The sequence below is a fragment of the Schistocerca serialis genome, chromosome 4 (genome assembly GCF_023864345.2).
Source record: "Schistocerca serialis cubense isolate TAMUIC-IGC-003099 chromosome 4, iqSchSeri2.2, whole genome shotgun sequence".
In the NCBI taxonomy this organism is placed as follows: domain Eukaryota; kingdom Metazoa; phylum Arthropoda; class Insecta; order Orthoptera; family Acrididae; genus Schistocerca; species Schistocerca serialis.
In genome coordinates, this window is record NC_064641.1 from 861902709 (window position 1) to 861920659 (window position 17951).

The 17951-nt window shown below is 37.8% G+C and overlaps 1 protein-coding gene across 2 annotated transcripts in view; it reads left to right on the plus strand.

The window, feature by feature from the left end:
* Nucleotides 1–6239: 6239 nt before the first annotated feature.
* The window catches only part of LOC126473506 (DNA endonuclease RBBP8-like), an 89185-nt gene continuing 77473 nt past the window's right edge, over nucleotides 6240–17951 (plus strand). Inside the window, exon 1 of one of the 2 annotated variants that reach the window (XM_050100598.1) lies at nucleotides 6240–6579. In XM_050100598.1, coding sequence (XP_049956555.1) covers nucleotides 6417–6579 — 163 coding nt within the window. In that variant the 5' untranslated portion in view covers nucleotides 6240–6416. The remainder of the gene's footprint in view (nucleotides 6580–17951) is intronic. The other variant, XM_050100597.1, reaches the window with a different exon arrangement.

The window sequence follows — 17951 nt, forward strand, 5'->3', positions numbered from 1 at the left end:
CATTGTTTAGAATATTTTGCAATGAAGGTTTGGATATGAGACAACAGTAAGTTTGTCAAATATTTTAGTTATGACTGGGAGAATTGAGACAGGAAGATAATTTCTCATGATCTCTCTTGATCCCTTCTTGAAGAATGCTTTAACTTAACATATTTCAGTATCTTGCAGAAATGGTCCTCTTCAGAACATTGATTTATCATTTGAGCAAGCGGGTTTCCAATTTTATTGTGTGCTGGTGTTAGATTAGATTAGATTAATACTAGTTCCATGAATCATGAATACGATATTTCGTAATGATGTGGAACGAGTCGAATTTTCCAATACATGACATAATTAGGTTAATTTAACAACATACTTAAGTTAATATAACAACTTTATTTTTTTGTGTTTTTTTGTTTTTCTTTATTTTTTATTTTTATTTTTTTTATTTTTTTATTTTTTTATTTTTTAATATTTTTGTCTTTTTTTCTTTTTTTTCTTAATTTATATCTAAAAATTCCTCTATGGAGTAGAAGGAGTTGTCATTCAGAAATTCTTTTAATTTCTTCTTAAATACTTGTTGGTTATCTGTCAGACTTTTGATACTATTTGGTAAGTGACCAAAGACTTTAGTGCCAGTATAATTCACCCCTTTCTGTGCCAAAGTTAGATTTAATCTTGAATAGTGAAGATCGTCCTTTCTCCTAGTATTGTAGTTATGCACACTGCTATTGCTTTTGAATTGGGTTTGGTTGTTAATAACAAATTTCATGAGAGAGTATATATACTGAGAAGCTACTGTGAATATCCCTAGATCCTTAAATAAATGTCTGCAGGATGATCTTGGGTGGACTCCAGCTATTATTCTGATTACACGCTTTTGTGCAATAAATACTTTATTCCTCAGTGATGAATTACCCCAAAATATGATGCCATATGAAAGCAATGAGTGAAAATAGGCGTAGTAAGCTAATTTACTAAGATGTTTATCACCAAAATTTGCAATGACCCTTATTGCATAAGTAGCTGAACTCAAACGTTTCAGCAGATCATCAATGTGTTTCTTCCAATTTAATCTCTCAGCAATGGACATACCTAAAAATTTGGAATATTCTACCTTAGCTATATGCTTCTGATTAAGGTCTATATTTATTAATGGCGTCATACCATTCACTGTACGGAACTGTATGTACTGTGTCTTATCAAAATTCAGTGAGAGTCCGTTTACAAGGAACCACTTAGTAATTTTCTGAAAGACAGTATTGACAATTTCATCAGTTAATTCTTGTTTCTCAGGTGTGATTACTATACTTGTATCATCAGCGAAGAGAACTAACTTTGCCTCTTCATGAATATAGAATGGCAAGTCATTAATATATAATAAGAACAACAAAGGACCCAAGACTGACCCTTGTGGAACCCCATTCTTGATAGTTCCCCAGTTTGAGGAATGTGCTGATCTTTGCATGTTACGAGAACTACTTATTTCAAGTTTCTGCACTCTTCCAGTTAGGTACGAATTAAACCATTTGTGCACTGTCCCACTCATGCCACAATACTTGAGCTTGTCTAGCAGAATTTCATTATTTACACAATCAAAAGCCTTTGAGAGATCACAAAAAATCCCAATGGGTGGTGTTTGGTTATTCAGATCATTCAAAATTTGACTGGTGAAAGCATATATGGCATTTTCTGTTGAAAAACCTTTCTGGAAACCAAACTGACATTTTGTTAGTACTTCATTTTTACAGATATGTGAAGCTACTCTTGAATACATTACTTTCTCAAAAATTTTGGATAAAGCTGTTAGAAGGGAGATTGGATGGTAATTGTTGACATCAGATCTATCCCCCTTTTTATGCAAAGGTATAATAGCTTCAGTGTGTATTCCATCCCAAAGTCCAGAGTTGTTGGTTTTTAATGTCAGGATTACATTTTCTACAACCTTCACAGAAACTTTAAAAATTCTGTAAAATTTTCAGAATTTTCACTTAGGCCAAAGGGATTTACATTATTGTGAAAATCTGTTGCATCTAGATCAGACTTTGCTACATTCTATGAAAAATTCATTAAAGTACCCTGGTATTTCAATTGGACTTGTAATAGTTTTTCCTTAAATATCAATTTTCAAAATTTCTTGGTTACAAGCTTTAACACCTACCTCAGATTTAATTACTGACTACACAGCCTTTGTCTTATTTTTATAATTTAAAATTAGCCTGTTATTTACCAGTTGTTTCGAAGCCTTGACAATTTTTTTTATATATGGTTTTATAGATTCTAACATACTAACTGAAATCAATATCTTTATTATATTTTAATTCTCTGTGCAGTTGCCTTTTCCTTACACTGGAAATTTTTATACCCTGGATAATCCGCTTTATTTGTCATTTTATTGCTGTAAAGTCTAGGTGGAAATGTTTCATTAAAGACACCAAGAAAACAATGTAGGAATTTCTCTAAGTTTTCATCGTTTAAGTTACAATGATGGAAAGGCCATTTTTCTCTTTCTCTAAATATTAGTAAGGTTTCTTTGCTAAAGTTCCTTCACATACGTGTTCGCATATCTCAAATGTTCCTTTCTGTCTGTGGCAGCTCAGTGAACAATGCACAATGATCTGAAATATCTAGATCTAGACAAAATTTATACACATCTTCATCTACATAATTAGTTCGAACATTATCAATACAGGTAGCAGATTGGCCATTGTCTCTGGTAGATTCAAACAAATTCAATTTGAAACCACATTTCTTCATTAAATCAGTGAATCTTAAAGCATAGCTACTATCACATGCGGTGTCAGTAGCAATCACAATTTTTTTTATTTCTTTCTCTACAAAGCATAATTTGAAGCTTCGATAAAAGTAGTTCTGTTGTTGACATCCTTGGGATTCTGTATATTGAGGTTATTATGACATTTACTAGTGAGTCCACTATTTCTACACAACAGCTATCAAACACAAATTCTTCATTTAAATAATTAAAACAATTTCTGCTCTTGTAGTTTATATCACTATGTAGAAGTACACATGAGCTGTGTATGACTTATCTCTTCTGCTACTTGCTAACCTGGAGTTCCCTATTTTGTTTAAAATTTTAATTGTGTGCTCAGTAAACGAATGCTCATTTAAATAAACAACTCTAGTATTTGCACGTACTTAAAATGATTTCCAGTTTGTCTGTTTTAGAGCTTTTATTGTTTGAAGCATCAGTGTTTAAATCATTTGTATTCCAGTGTATAACTTTGACTATTACTTGTGGGCTTTTGCACATTTCTTGCCAGATAATGGTTTGGTTTTGTCTTTCTTAATTCTACACAAGTTTTTTCACACCCATCACTACTTATCAGTTTCCCTCATTTTTTATAACCTGGCGAGTATCTATAAACATCTTACTGAAAATTTGTGAGCTCAATCTGTCCAGATGTAGACGAATATTTATGAGCCCAGTCTATCCGGATGTAGACCATCTTTGGGAAGACACTTCGCACTTAGAAATTTGTTGGGATCAATGAAAACGACTCCTAATTTATTGCACTTTCGTTAATATTGCCGTTTATTCCCTGCATATAACTGCCACTCACTGATATCCTGTACACATTGCCACTGCTTATAATTCTGGAGTTTGGGTAGAGGCTTCCAACCATCCTACTAAGGTTCCTTGTGTACTTTACAATTTCTTCTTCGCTGTAGTTTTGAAGGGAATTTCCTCCCACATGGATTAAAAGGCCTTTTAGATTTCTGTTATGCTTATCTGCTGCGCTCTCACTTGAGTTTAAGACGTTGTTTAGATATTTATGCAATTGATGAGACCTGGTTCCTGTTGGAACGTCGATTTCGGAATTTGGAACGACTATGTTTTTCAACAATGTGTCAACTATAATAAAGAATTCACTTTCTTCATTACTATAACGCCTTTTTCTTTTTTTGTACGTTACAGCGGTCCACTTATAGACGTTTAGTTCTTCTCTATCTTTAGTTTCCTTCTCTTTCGTAATAGCGGCTGAATTTTTTCGTATTTTCTGATGTAGGTCCTGCTAATATACAACGCTATTCACGTTACAACGCAATATTCACGTTCCTGCTTTACCAACGTCATTACTGCTTTTAGGGAGTCAATGCCACTTTGAAGAACACAAATAACTTCGTCTTTAAAATGTAATGCGGATGTTAAATGCGTAGTTTCGTCACTTATGCATTCGAGGCATATCCACTGAATATCGTCATTTATAAATTTTATGCACATGTTTGCACACTTCTCGTGTAACCAAAAGTTGCACTTAGCACACCGAATTCCTTTGACTACGTTGTTTTCACTTTTTGCGCGAAGAACTATTTAATTTCAACTGATTTTGGAACACCCTATCACCACATAATCCTACCGGCGCCATGCTGATGTGAATGTCGAAATAGAAAGCAAAGTGGGGGAGGGGGGGGGGAAGAGTTCGAAAAAAATGATTTTTTGACAAGTCTGTGTGGGCTGTTGTAATGTACATTATAACCACAGAATTTTTAAGTTCTTTTATGTCTGTTACTGTTTCAAAGGTATTCCTTTAGAAATATTAAACGTTTGTGAAGGGTGGTGTTTAACCCCTTTATGGCTTTATGGGCACATATCAAAAATATATATGTCTCTTACTTTTCTCTACGCTAGAATATATTCAAAGCTGATCAAAATCGAAATTTTTCCCTTGGGTAAGTTAAAAACAGCCTGTTTATTGACATTAAGTTATTGATTTTCAAGGAAATTCTATTTACTTTTGTATGTGTTGAAGTTTCTGCATAGGACTTGCACCACAGAACTATTTCTGCTTCTGGGATATATAATGGCAGATCATTTATATATGACATGTTTAAAAGGCCAAATATTGATCCCTGGGTACACCTATAGTGATTAAGCCTCATTCTGTAGAAGTTGTTCCGTTGTGTACCCTCCTTGGGTTTCTTAATGTGGCACCAAGAGTATTTTTGGTTTGGTGGGATGAAACCCTGTTATCAGCACAACATCCATGATACTATTTGATCTCCACTACAATAATATTGTGAATTGTACAGTCAAATCCTTTTAACAAGTCACAGAAGACACCAGCTGTCAATATGTCTTCATTTAATTTTGGTATAATCTGATTCCTAAATTAAAAAATTGCATGTTCTGGGGAGGGACCAATTTGAAATTCGACTTGAATTTCATTATATTATTTTGTTACATGCGTGTTAAATTTCTGTTAAACATAATCTTTTCTGCTACTTTGGAGAAGAAGGTAAGTAGTGAAACTGGTTGGTTATTATTGATATCTACCTTACTGCGTTTTCTGTAAAGGGATCTGCCAGTAATCCATTTTACTGCATTTGGACTGCTGATGTTTAAGAGGCCAGCTACCCATTCAGCAAACTAAGTGGTCACAGGTTACATACGCCTCACACTAATATGAACTGAATATTTGGTTCCATATTATAAACTACAAAATTACATTATTAGTTGTGGTATTCATCTTACGAACTTCTGTAATTGCATTGTGGCCTGGATTCTCTTATCATACTGGTGACTTCACGACGAAGTATATTAGATTCAATGTTGTCACTGCTACCATAATTTTATTGGATGTTCGTATGAAGTGCTCAGAATGGGAAGTAATATGATTTTAAAGATACGTACCATCCTTGCAGACATTTTGTGTTAAGTATCCATGTATGTATGTCAATCGCTTCTGGACTCCACTCAAATTCTGACAAAGCACGTTTTTCCACGTGGAAATGAGTTTTGTAGCGAGAAGGAACTGCTTATGATGCACTGTTTTAAACGGATTGACATTTACTCGGGAGGACAGTGGATCCAGCCTTCATCCAGTAGCTCTTATTTATGTTTTTGTTGTTTCCCCAGATCGCTTCGAGAAAATTCCAGGTTGGTTCCCGCTTTTAGTCTACGTTTGACTACCTGAGCAATCCTTGTCGATCTAAACTCGTTAATGTGTAAATGCCTGTACACATGAATTTCGTTTAAACTCTAATATTATCCCATGTTCGATATCATTGTATAACTGATCCACTGGTTAATAAAACTACAACTACTATTACTGCGCTAATAAAAATGTGAACAGTATTCGCCATCGGTAGTAGTTTTGGCGCCGGTAATTGGTGCTTATTGACAATGTGCATTACCTTCACTGATTTTGTTTGTTGTTATAATATCTTTGCGTACCTGAGCTGTCATTCAAATGCGAGTTAAGCGCGCGAAATTTTGTATAGCGCCGAGTGTTACTTGCGTGTATTACTTTTGTGTCAATGTTTTTAAATTTTCTATCCAGTTTCAAGAGCGTGAGCGACAAACAAGTGATGGAAGACGTTTTTTACTAATCAGTTCCTTTCGGATTTTGTTAAGTTGCTGTTGTTTTACTGACACATCGTGTCACTTTTTGTTATTTTAAATATAGAGAAATATGGGTGAGTCACGTACTGTGCAAAGTGCTCAGAAATTAGGAGACGTGGGACTCAGATCATTGTGGTGCTCTGTGTTTAATTTAGACACTTTTCCTGTTATTGAAGAACATGAACTGCAGGAAGTCACATTGCTTGTTAATACACTACTTATGTTATTCAAAAGTAAGTTTTATTTGATTGATTATGTAATTGCCCCATAAAAGATAACATGAAATAATTCTGTTGAACACTGAACTCTACCTCTAGCCTTATTTTGTTGTGAGCGCTATAGACCACTCAAACCCTTTACTAAACATGGCTCAACCTTGATTTTATATTTTGTTTGCAATATTGTTTCCAATATTCCTTAGCATGTATTTTGTTTTTCACTGGGTGCTCCAATGAAAGACCGCAACAGCTTTTAGAAAGTGTTCTTAAAGTGTGGGCTTGCAGGGTTTCCAACTGTTATGCGGTGATTAGTATCGAGGGAACATGAGGCTAATTATTCCTTCCTAGATTCGACACCAAGTAAACTAGGAGTCTTACATGACCATCTTTAATATTAATGAAAATTAAATAGATGTCCCTTATAGAATAAATTAACCTGTGGAAACTTGGAGCTCAAGATACAAAACAATTCACCGTTTTACAAGACTTTCATTAGCGGACTCCAAAATGTCGTATGAGCTCTGTGATAGTTTTGGGCAAATTTATGATGTCTTAAAACTGAAACTAGCAGTAATCAAAGGATGTATGAGGATTAGCTGCACAGTGTTTTTGTACTCTTTATGCTGTTACAATTTCAAGACTGTTTCATTCACTATTTTCTTGCTATAGGATGTCAAGTTTGGGTAAAAACAATTGCAACAATTTTTCAACCATTTTGTATTGAAGAAAATGCATGTAGTGTTAAATCCATCAAAACATCAGAAGCTTCAGAAATTAAAAAAGATGAACTGTGTTATACCCATCTAGAAAAATGAAAGGACAGAAGGAATTTCAGCAGATCATATAGTAATTGCTGATAGGTGAGCAGATCCATTTTCATGAATACCGGCTAATATTATACTTCTGTAGAACCAATCAGAAGAAAGAGGGAGTATCTATATGGAAAACTTGGAGTTGTGTCCCTGCCTCACCTCTCCCCAAAAATGTGAATGTGCATGCTGACCCACCACTGCAACACCTTCATCATTACCATGCACAAATGCTTAAAAAGCAAATGTTGGAATGGTTCCTTTCTTCCCAATCCTTCCTCCACCTGAGCCTTTGCTCCATATCTAATGACCTTATCCTTGATGATATGTTAATATTGCTTCTTCCTTCCCACATTCTGATGCCAGTTGCACTCCAGAAATGTGATACTATAGTAGAATGTTGAAGATTAGAAGGGTAGAGTGGGTAACAAATGAAGTACTGAATCAGATTTGAGGGAAGAGAAATTTTATGATACAACTTGAGGAAAGGAAGGGATTGGTTGATAGGATACATCCTGAAGCATCAAAGAATTGTCGGTTTGGTAATTTGGGAGGAGGGATATTATAGAAGGATATAAGGCTTGAATATAGAATGCAGGTTCAAATGGATGTAAGTTGCAGTTATGCGGTAATGAAAAGCCTTCCACATGGTAAACTAGTATGCATCAAACCTGTCTTCAGTGTGAAGATTACAGTAACAATCGTCTGCTTTCTGCAATTGAAGGTATGACTCTACCTATGCAAGAGGGAACACCATTAAGGTTTAATTTTCTGAATAGAGTTTGGTGGTTGACGCTTTTTCATGTTTTTCTGTGTGAAGAATCTTCACAGAAGTCCAATTGAGAGGCGGGTAATAAGTTTTCCTCAGAAAATTAATCCAGTGTTTTATTATAGGGACTGTCGATAAGAGTGGATGGAATGAAATGAGTTCGTAATTGGAGGTGGTTTGATAACTCCAGTTTTATCTGTTGTCATTTGGTCTCTGCCATATGCCTCCAATTTCACTACACTTGTTTGACACAGTAGTTCTTTATGACCATTGTTGATTGTCTGGTACAAATGCTATTTTTTACTCATTCTATTTCTCCTGTTTGTTCCTGGTAGTATATTCTCTTCTTTCTGATTCTATATTGTAGAGAATGCAGGTCAAGGCTCTACAGAATTATTTTTCATTTCTGACCCATGTTGGATACCATGTTGCCTTGAACTGTCTGCAGTGCTTGCTCCAGTTTGTTTTACTTTGCCATCGACATGAAATATACTGTCTTGCAATGGCTGCACTCAGAATTCTGCTTTTAAAACTTCCTTATTCCCTGAAAATTGCTTGTATATTCACTTTCATAAGACTGCGCTGCTATGCACTTCACAGTGGTTTGGAGAGTGTGGATGTAGATATTAGCGTCTTTACTCACTGCACGCGGTTGTTGGTGTAAAGGATGTGAAATTGTGGTAACTTGTTGTATGTTCATCACAGTATCTTGGGGCTTTGTGCTGGGTGAGAGATTCACAGTAAATGCAGATCAGTGAAGGGGCCAGTGCCTTTCCGGACTGCATGTATGATGATGTAGTTTGTTGGTTGTTATAAAGTAGACGGGCTAAGAGGCCTATTAATCGTGGGCAGCCTGAGCTTTTGTATAGCATCATTGAGGCAGAGTTACCGTTAGTAACTCTGCTATCTGATAATGGTGCTCACCATACCACTCTGTCATGTGCAAGCCTCTTTTTTTCTGCATAATTATTGCAACCTTCATCCATTTGCAGCTGCTTACTGTATTTAAGCCTTGGCCTCCCCCATTGACTTATATTTCACATCCCTCCATTACCAGACTGACAAGTCCCCAATTCAATTCATTAACTCCTCTTCAAATATTTATATTTTTAATTTGATTGTTGAATGATTAAAGTTTTCTCAGTAATAATAATAGTTATTATTATTATTATATGCTTGGGAACATCCATACTAATGAACTCTAAAGTTTTCGACTACCTTTGAGCTGGATTGACTCTGATGCGTGGTAGAAAGATCTAATTATAAGTTTGTGCCCGTCCTTCGTAATGTGACATGCCTACATGCAAAGAAAGGGTAAACTGAGTTATGCGTGAGCGATGCTTACAAAGTATCTGCTGATTTGTGGACAGAAGCTTTTAAGGCTAAAGGAAATGAATTGTATTCAAACTTAGAATATGTTCAAGAATTTTGCAGCAAACCAATATTAAGGATATTGGTAGTTATTTTGCAGATCTGTTCTTTTACCTATGGGAGTCACCTGCACTTTTCTCCAGTATCTTGGGGCTTTGTGCTGGGCGAGAGATTCACAGTAAATGCAGATCAGTGAAGGGGCCAGTGCTGAAGAGCACTGTCTGTAAAACCAAACTGAAATTCCATCCTGACCTGGTGACTTTTTTACTTTCAGCTGCTAACCCCAGGGATACCTATTTAATCGCCAGTTTCTCAGAATTTTGTGAGTTTTGTTGTTAAACCACAGTGAGCCTTTTCCATCCTTAATTCTCTAACTCAGCACGTTCTTCTGTAGAGCGTGATTTACAGTCAGTTTAAATTTTGCTCATAATTCCTCTGTGCCCATCATATTGGAAGTAAATACTGTCCATTCACTTCTATGTAGGATGCTCATCTGCTCTTTCCAGCATAAATACTCTCCTAGCAGTCTTCATGGATTTATTAACTTCAGCAACCATTATCGTTAGGACATCATGGTCACTAATCCCTGTCTATACTGACACTTTCTGCATGTGCATGAAAGATCTAAAATATTTCCATTGTTTATAAATTGTCAAACTAGCTCATCAAAACAGTTTTCTGAGAATATGTTGAGAACTACTTCCCTGGACTGTCTGTACCAGCTGCAATGAACCCACAAACATCCCAGTGTATACTAGATAAGTTAAAACCCGGGGTCTCCTGCTGCTAGGCAGTCACATTAACCACTGCACCACCCACACACAATGTTTATCACAATGGCACGGACTACCTTGTGCAACCCTGTCCATGTCCTCCATGCTCGCTACTTTAATATTTCTGCAGGAGGTCAAACATAGTTATGCATCAGCACTGAAGGTGGTGGATTCATTGCCTATTGATGTGAATCAATTATATGAATGCATGGTGTCTGTTCTTTCGGACATGGATGGGGGTGCAGATACAAGTAGGTGATGCTAGTTGGGAATGTAGGTTGACTGAGAGGCGCGGCAAGATAGTCCGTGCAGTTGCAGTAAATACTATGTCTGGGTGGCACAGTGGTTAATGCGACTGTGTAGTAAGCAGGAAATCCTGAGTTTGAATCCCAGTATGGCATACACTTTCACTTGTCACCGCTGATTCCACCTAAAGTCCCGAGACAGCTGACATAAATAGTTCCTTCTTTTTCCTTTCCTTTCTCCCCCGTGACCTTCAATTTACATAATACGTATCACAGGTGCGGTTTCTGCATGGTGTCTGTTCTTTCAGACATATAACTTCAGATTTCATCCAACACTTGGCTGAGAGTGTAGTTTGAGAATGACAGCTTTCCTGCAGGGCAGTAAATTAAGGGACATTGTTACAAATACTTTGGGTAATTCACTGCTAAACTCTTGACATTGGAGGTGTCTTTACTTTGTAAGTGATCTGATTTCACTCTCTGCAATCAACTGGTGAGCTTCCATCAGGGGACCTGAAAGTATCCCCTAGCCTATAAAGAAAACCATGTGCACTTTACAAGCACTTTGCCGCAAAATATGACACTTCAAGATCACTGAGAAAGCATGAAGAATTATATTGCTTGAAATGTTCCTACATTTTTTAGAACCCAAACTGATCTTCCCCAAAGTTAGTCTACCTTCCCCCCCCCCCCCCCTCCCCCCCTCCCCTGAAAATAATTCCTGTTAATATTTTGCAACCATGACCTATTAAACTGACAGTTCAGTAATATTTACACCTGTCGGTACCTGATTTTTTGGAATTGGAATTATTACATTTTTCTTCATGTTGGATTTTTTAACCAGTTTCAATGTTTTGCGCACCAGGTGGAATAGTTTTGTCATGGCTGGCGCTCCTAAGGAGCTCCGTAATTCTGAGGGAATGTCTTCTATGCCAAGGACCCTATTTTGACTTAGGTCTTTCTGTGATGCAACATTTTCTTCTCACGGTATCACATCTTCCATTACCATAATATTGTCAACAAGTTCATTTCTCTTTTGTAGCCGTTCTATATATTTCCTTCCTCCTTGCAGCTGTCACTTCAATGCTTGTCATCTTGCCTGTCACCTGTGCTGCTCCTATTCAAACAACTGCTTCTGTTTTCTTCAAATGTCTCTCTAACTTCCTGACATGGGCAGCATCTATCTTTCCCCTAGGTATGCATGCCTTACATGTTACTCTAGTCATTCCTGCTTAGACATTTTGACTTTCTGTCAATCTCATTTTTCAGATGTCTGTATTCCCTTTTGCCTGCTTCATGTGCTGTATTTTTATGTGCAGTTCTTAACTACTCCTTGTGTGGTTAAGTCTAGTGACTATTGGAAATATTGGTTCATTGTGTGGAATTTCCCCATGTAATTCCTTATTTATTCCTTCAGTGCCTCATTACATAGTCGTTATATGTTTGTTACTATTATGCTTTTCTCCAGCACCACAGTGGCAGCCGTTGGCTGATACCCTGATAATGTTACAGTCTGTGAAATGCATCCACCACATCAAACTTCACAACATAGGGAAATGGCCCTGAAAATTCAGTGTTTTGCTGGGACTGAGGCATATTGAGGACTCGTGTTGTTGCATCCATTTGTGCACTCTCTGGGCTCGCCGTGGTGAGATGTTTAATCTTAGTGCATTGATCCCTGACAAAGATTTCTGAAGTATCAATCCTCATCATCTGTCAGGAGCTGCAATGAAATTCCGCATATTCTTTGCCAAGAAGGAAGATGCTGGCAGCTGGCGTTAACTGTGCACATGACAAAATAGTTGTGCATGGTGATACTGCTTTGTTGAGGATATTCGGCTGTGTCCTGTATAATAGTTGTAGCTGTACCTCAGAAATGCATTAAGGGCATTCAAGATTCCATTTCAGTGTGGAAACACATCCTCTCTTGGGAATTTGACTCCAGATTAGAGTAGTTTTTCTTATGGAAAGTAAGAAGTAACTGAAAGGTCTAAATGATTTGTCCTTCCTTTTTAACCTTCCCCAATGTAGGCTCTCCCTCTCTCCTCCCTGAGGAAGGAACTATTAATTCTAAAACCTGTGAAGTGTGTCATTTTCACTTTTACACTGAAGAACCAAAGAAGCTGGTACACCTGCCTAATATCTTGTAGGGCCCTCGCGAGCACACAGTAGTGTTGCCACACAACATGGTGTGGGCTTGACTAATATCTGAAGTAGTGCTGGAGGGAATTGACACCGCAAATCCTGCAGGGCTGTCCATAAGAGTACAACGAGATCTCTTCTGAACAGCGTGTTGCAAGGCATTCCAAGTATGCTCAATAATGTTCATGTCTGTGGAGTTTGGTGGCCAGTGGAAGTGTTTAAACTCAGAAGAATCTTCATGGAGCCACATTGTAGCAATTCTCGATGTGTAGGTTGTCACATTGCCCTGCTGGAATTTTCCAAATCCATTGGAATGGACAATAGACATGAATGGATGCAGGTGATCAGACAGGATACTTACACATGTCAGCCTCAGAGTCGTACCTAGACATATCAGGGATATCATATCCCTCCAAGTGCATACGCCCCACACCGTTACAGAGACGTCACCAGCCTGAACAGTCCCCTGCTGACATGCAAGGTCTGTGGATTCATGAGGTTGTCTCCATACCCGTATACATCCATCCGCTCAATACAATTTGAAATGAGACTCATCCGACAAGGCAACATCATTGCAGTCATCAACAGTCCAATGTCGGTGTTGATGGGCCCAGTCGAGGCGTAAAGCTTTGAGTTGTGCAGTCATCAAGGGTACATGAGTGGGCCTTCAACTCCAAAAGTCCATATTGATGATGGTTCGTTGAATGGTTTGCACACTGACACTTGTTGATGGCCCAGCATTGAAATGTGCTGCAGTTTGCAGAAGGATTACACTTCTGTCACGTTGAACAATTCTCTTCAGTCGTCGTTTGTCACATTCTTGCAGGATTTTTTTCCGGCTACAGTGGTGTCAGAGATTTGATATTCATGGTACACTCGTGAAATGGTCATATGGGAAAATCCCCACTTCTTCACTACCTCGGAGATGCTGTGTCCCATCACTTGTACGCTGACTATAACACCATGTTCAAGCTCACTTAAATCTTGATAACCTGCCATTGTAGCAGCAATAACTGATCTAACAATGGCACCAAACACTTGTTGTTTTATATAGGTGTTGCTGGCTGTAGTGCCGTATTCTGTCTGTGTACATATCTGTGTACTCGGATATGCATGCCTACACCAGTTTCTTTGGCACTTCAGTGTCTACATACTTCAGCAATTGTGTCTCGTAATCTATTATGATGTTATTGACTGATAAATTCCTTGAATAGAGAATTTTTTTCTGCATCTACATTTACGTATATAGTCTGCAAGCCAATTTACAATGTGTATCAGAGTATAATTTATATGAAACTATTGCATGGATTTGGTGACCGGGGGTCCCCCCACCTGGGAATGTTTGGCTGCTGAGGTGCAAGTCTCTTCAGATAATGCCACATTGGGTGACTTGTGTATTGTTTTTGATGAACAGATGATGACAACACAAAATGCCCAGTCCCTGAGCAGTGAAAATCTCCGACCCAGTCGGGAATCGAACCCAGGCCTGCTGCATGCCAGTCACGTGCACTGCGTACCCAACTAAGGGGGCGGATGATACTTTACATACTGGGTGGTTATAATTAAAGTGCAGCTACTTTCAGAGGTCCAGTGTGGGCTGTAATTATCATATGGCAGCGAAACTTGGTATATAAGCTAATGCATTAATACAAAACCGATTTACACTGGAGGAAGAAGGGAAAAAAAAGCTCAAATTTTGGCCATCAGGTGCAAATCTGGTACTGCGAATGCAAGAAAGACATATAGGAATGATTCCATATGTAATGATTTAGGAACTGGATGTTGGCAGAAAGGTCAAATAAGTGAGAAAAGCATAATGTTGATTTTATTATTAACTACCACTTACACCATTTGTTCAGTATGAGCACTAGAGGCGTCAGTGATATGCAGCATCCGTAAAATGACATGATCAACAGTTGCTTGCAGCAGTTCAGGTGGAATCTGAGCAACATGGTCCTGTATAGTGGCTTTCAGATCGGGTAGAGACCAAACGTGGTAAATGCGTTCCTGAGCCAAAAGTCACATGGATTCAGATCAGGTGATCTTGCAGCCATGCATCTGGAAAACATCTGGATATAACACATTTGTGAAAGGTTGCATAGGCAGATCTCTTACTGGGCGAGTGACAGAAAGTGTTGTCCCATCTTGCACAAAAACTGGTTTCTACACATTTGTGCTCTTTCAAAGCAGGAAGGTCTCAATAATGTGCAGATGTCACCGTGCACCTGACTGGTCTACTGAGTGTATTAACTTCAAAGAAGAATGGACCAAGAATGAAGGAGCTTGTGAATCCAAACCAAACAGTCACATACTGTGAGTGGAAAGAGTCTTTGTGCATGATACACAGTTTAACAGAATCCCAAATTCAGCAGTTCTTCATATTCACTGCACCCTGTAGTGTAAAATGTGCCTTGTCACTCCATAGAATATTGCCCGGTCACATGTTATCAACTTCAATCCGTTCCAGAAAGCAAATTGTAAATTCAGACAGTTGTAGATAATTTTTTATTTATTTATTTATTTATTAATTTATTGTTCCGTGGGACCAAATTAAGGAGAAGTCTCCATGGTCATGGAACGAGTCAATACATGAAATTATAACACGATAGTAGAAACAGATAAAATGAAACATAAGAAACATAATTCAGGTGACAATTCGTAAGTTTAAATAAAGAAAATCATCAATGAGGTGTCAGTTGCTGCACCATCTGGATCTTCTACATGTACCAGTGTAATATACTCTGTAAAATTTTGTGCACTATCTTCATGACACTGCACAAGCACTATCACTCCCCGGGGTATGTGCTGCACGGTCAGTTACACCAATAGCAACCTCGCCAATAATTTCCTTCCGGATAGGACACCTTCCTCTTCTGGGTACCACAGCAAGCTCATATGTATTTTCGAATTTCATTATCTTCTTTAAACCATTTAATGACATTGGGCCTCTCCTCAGGCCTTTCAGTCAGTGAAACCTTCTCAGTACAGCATTGCAAATTGCTGACGTTCACATAAAACAGTTTTGCTAACAGTGCACGGTCTCTCTTCTTTATAGCTATACTGTTCACTAACGTTATGGCTTGTCAAATGACAGTGTTGTTGTCACTCCCATCATGCAAACAGTGTACCGTGTCAGATTTGCATCTGGCAGCCGAAATTGGAATTAATTTTTTTTTACCGCAAATTGGTTCTGTATTAACACACTAGCATAACTACCAAATTTAACTGTCATAGAATAATTACAGCCCACATTGGTCCTCTGTGTGTAACTGCTCTTAAAAATTATAATCACCCAGTACAACTGGCACTTCCCCATTTCCTGTTCCAGTTGTGAATGATGTGTGTGAAGATCAATTGTTGGTAAACCTGTGATTGTGCTAGAATCTCTGTAATTTTACCTTCAGGAAATTTCTCGAGATATATGTCGGAGGAAACAAAATGTTGATTGACTTTTACAAACATACACTCTCAGAATTTTAATGGAAAAATCACACTGTGGTGCACAATGCCTCTATGGTAATACCTGCACTGGAGTTGGATAAGTGAAACTTTCACATTAATTAAATGAATCCATGTTGAAAGGTGCTGCTCTTCTTTGTATCGTCTCCATTTCCTCTATGAGTCCTACCTGGTAATGGTCCCAGACTGAGGAGCAATACTTTTATTGTTATTTTACTATCAAACTTAAATGCGGCTATCTTTTATGACTTGCTGTTCACCCTCCGCAAAATATATGAGTGTAGGCTTCCACAGTCAGAGTCCATTTAAATAAAATTCTCCTGGATGTGTAATACCATCATGATATGCTAAACTACTGAAGTTTCAGGTACAGTTGAGGCAGCCTTGATCAAAGTTACCTCTGTGAGGCTACCAGAAGTAGTAACCAAAACATCAGTAATTTACCATATCATGATGCAGTCTCACACATGCAGAAGAATCTTTCTGAAGCCTCCTCATAAAGTTTTTGCATTTGTAATGCAACTCCCTCCCTATTTTTGCTTTAGTTTCTCCACCTCTTAAGTGCATGAAGTGCCTGCATGAGACAGTACCATTACTTGAATTGAAGGTGATGTACAATTCAAACACAAAGGGGCAATCACTAAGAACTTTCTCTTTTCGGATCTGTTTTGTTTGGTGGCTGTATTTATCTGTTTCTATCGAAAGGGTACCATTTCTCATGTCCTTAACAGGTCTAATTGAACCTAATATGCATTGCAAGCATATGGAAGTATGGCGGCAATAACTTTTCAAAACAGCCTTTCTCTCTCTCTCTCTCTCTCTCTCTCTCTCTCTCTCTCTCTCTCTCTCTCTTGGTCACACGAAGAAAACATTGTGCAGTTCTTATTGTGTCGTTTTACCAAGTAGCTTTCTCTTTGAACAGTCATTCTTGCTGGTCTATCCACAGTCCTCTGGATTGGTGGTGTCATGTTTCCCAGATAGTACTCCATTTCTGCATGGAATGTTTTACTGAAGAAATGGAAATCGTGGTGTTCTGATGAGCAGCCAGGGAATTAGAAGTCAACAAAGAAGAGCCCATTACAAGCGAGGAATTATAATATAATTGTGAGATTTTGCAGATGCCTCAGAGATTACTCACTAATGAGTGATTTCCTTCAACAGTCATTCATCCCATCACCACATTTGTACTACTGGGTATGCTGTATTATGATTAGTACAACAAGCAGAGATCTCACAAGAAGCTAGGGAAACTATATCAGCCACACTCACACAGAGTGCAATAGGCATAGATGGACTAATATGACAGGGTATGATAGTTAACAGATATCATCAGAAATTGTCTATGAGTATTTCATTGTTACTTCCCTATCTTTTACATGTGCTTTTCATGTTTCTTTGTGTCAGAACCTTCATATTTGCCCTCAATTTTAAAATAGTGAAGAAATTATTAAAAATTCTGAAAGCCAGAGGCAAAGTTGTATACATTCTAGATAAAATTTCTGCCAAAGTAGATAGTGTCAGGTGGGGCAGATGCATCACACTTCACTAACAATATTAGAAAGTTATTCAAAGACAGAGAAAAATAGCACAGCAGATTCAAATGAAGCTCAGTCGTAATTGACAAACGAAAACTGAGCAATTTCAAAACTGACCAGCAGCAGTTGTAAAAAAGCATTCAATGTATTCAAAAGCAATATCTAACATGTTGAGTCATCAAGAAATTACAAAATGTTTAAGCCTTTCGTGACCACTTGTCCACAAACTGCCTTTTGTCTTCTGTCTTGGATTCTTTGTCTGGTGTTTGTTTGACTATTTTTCT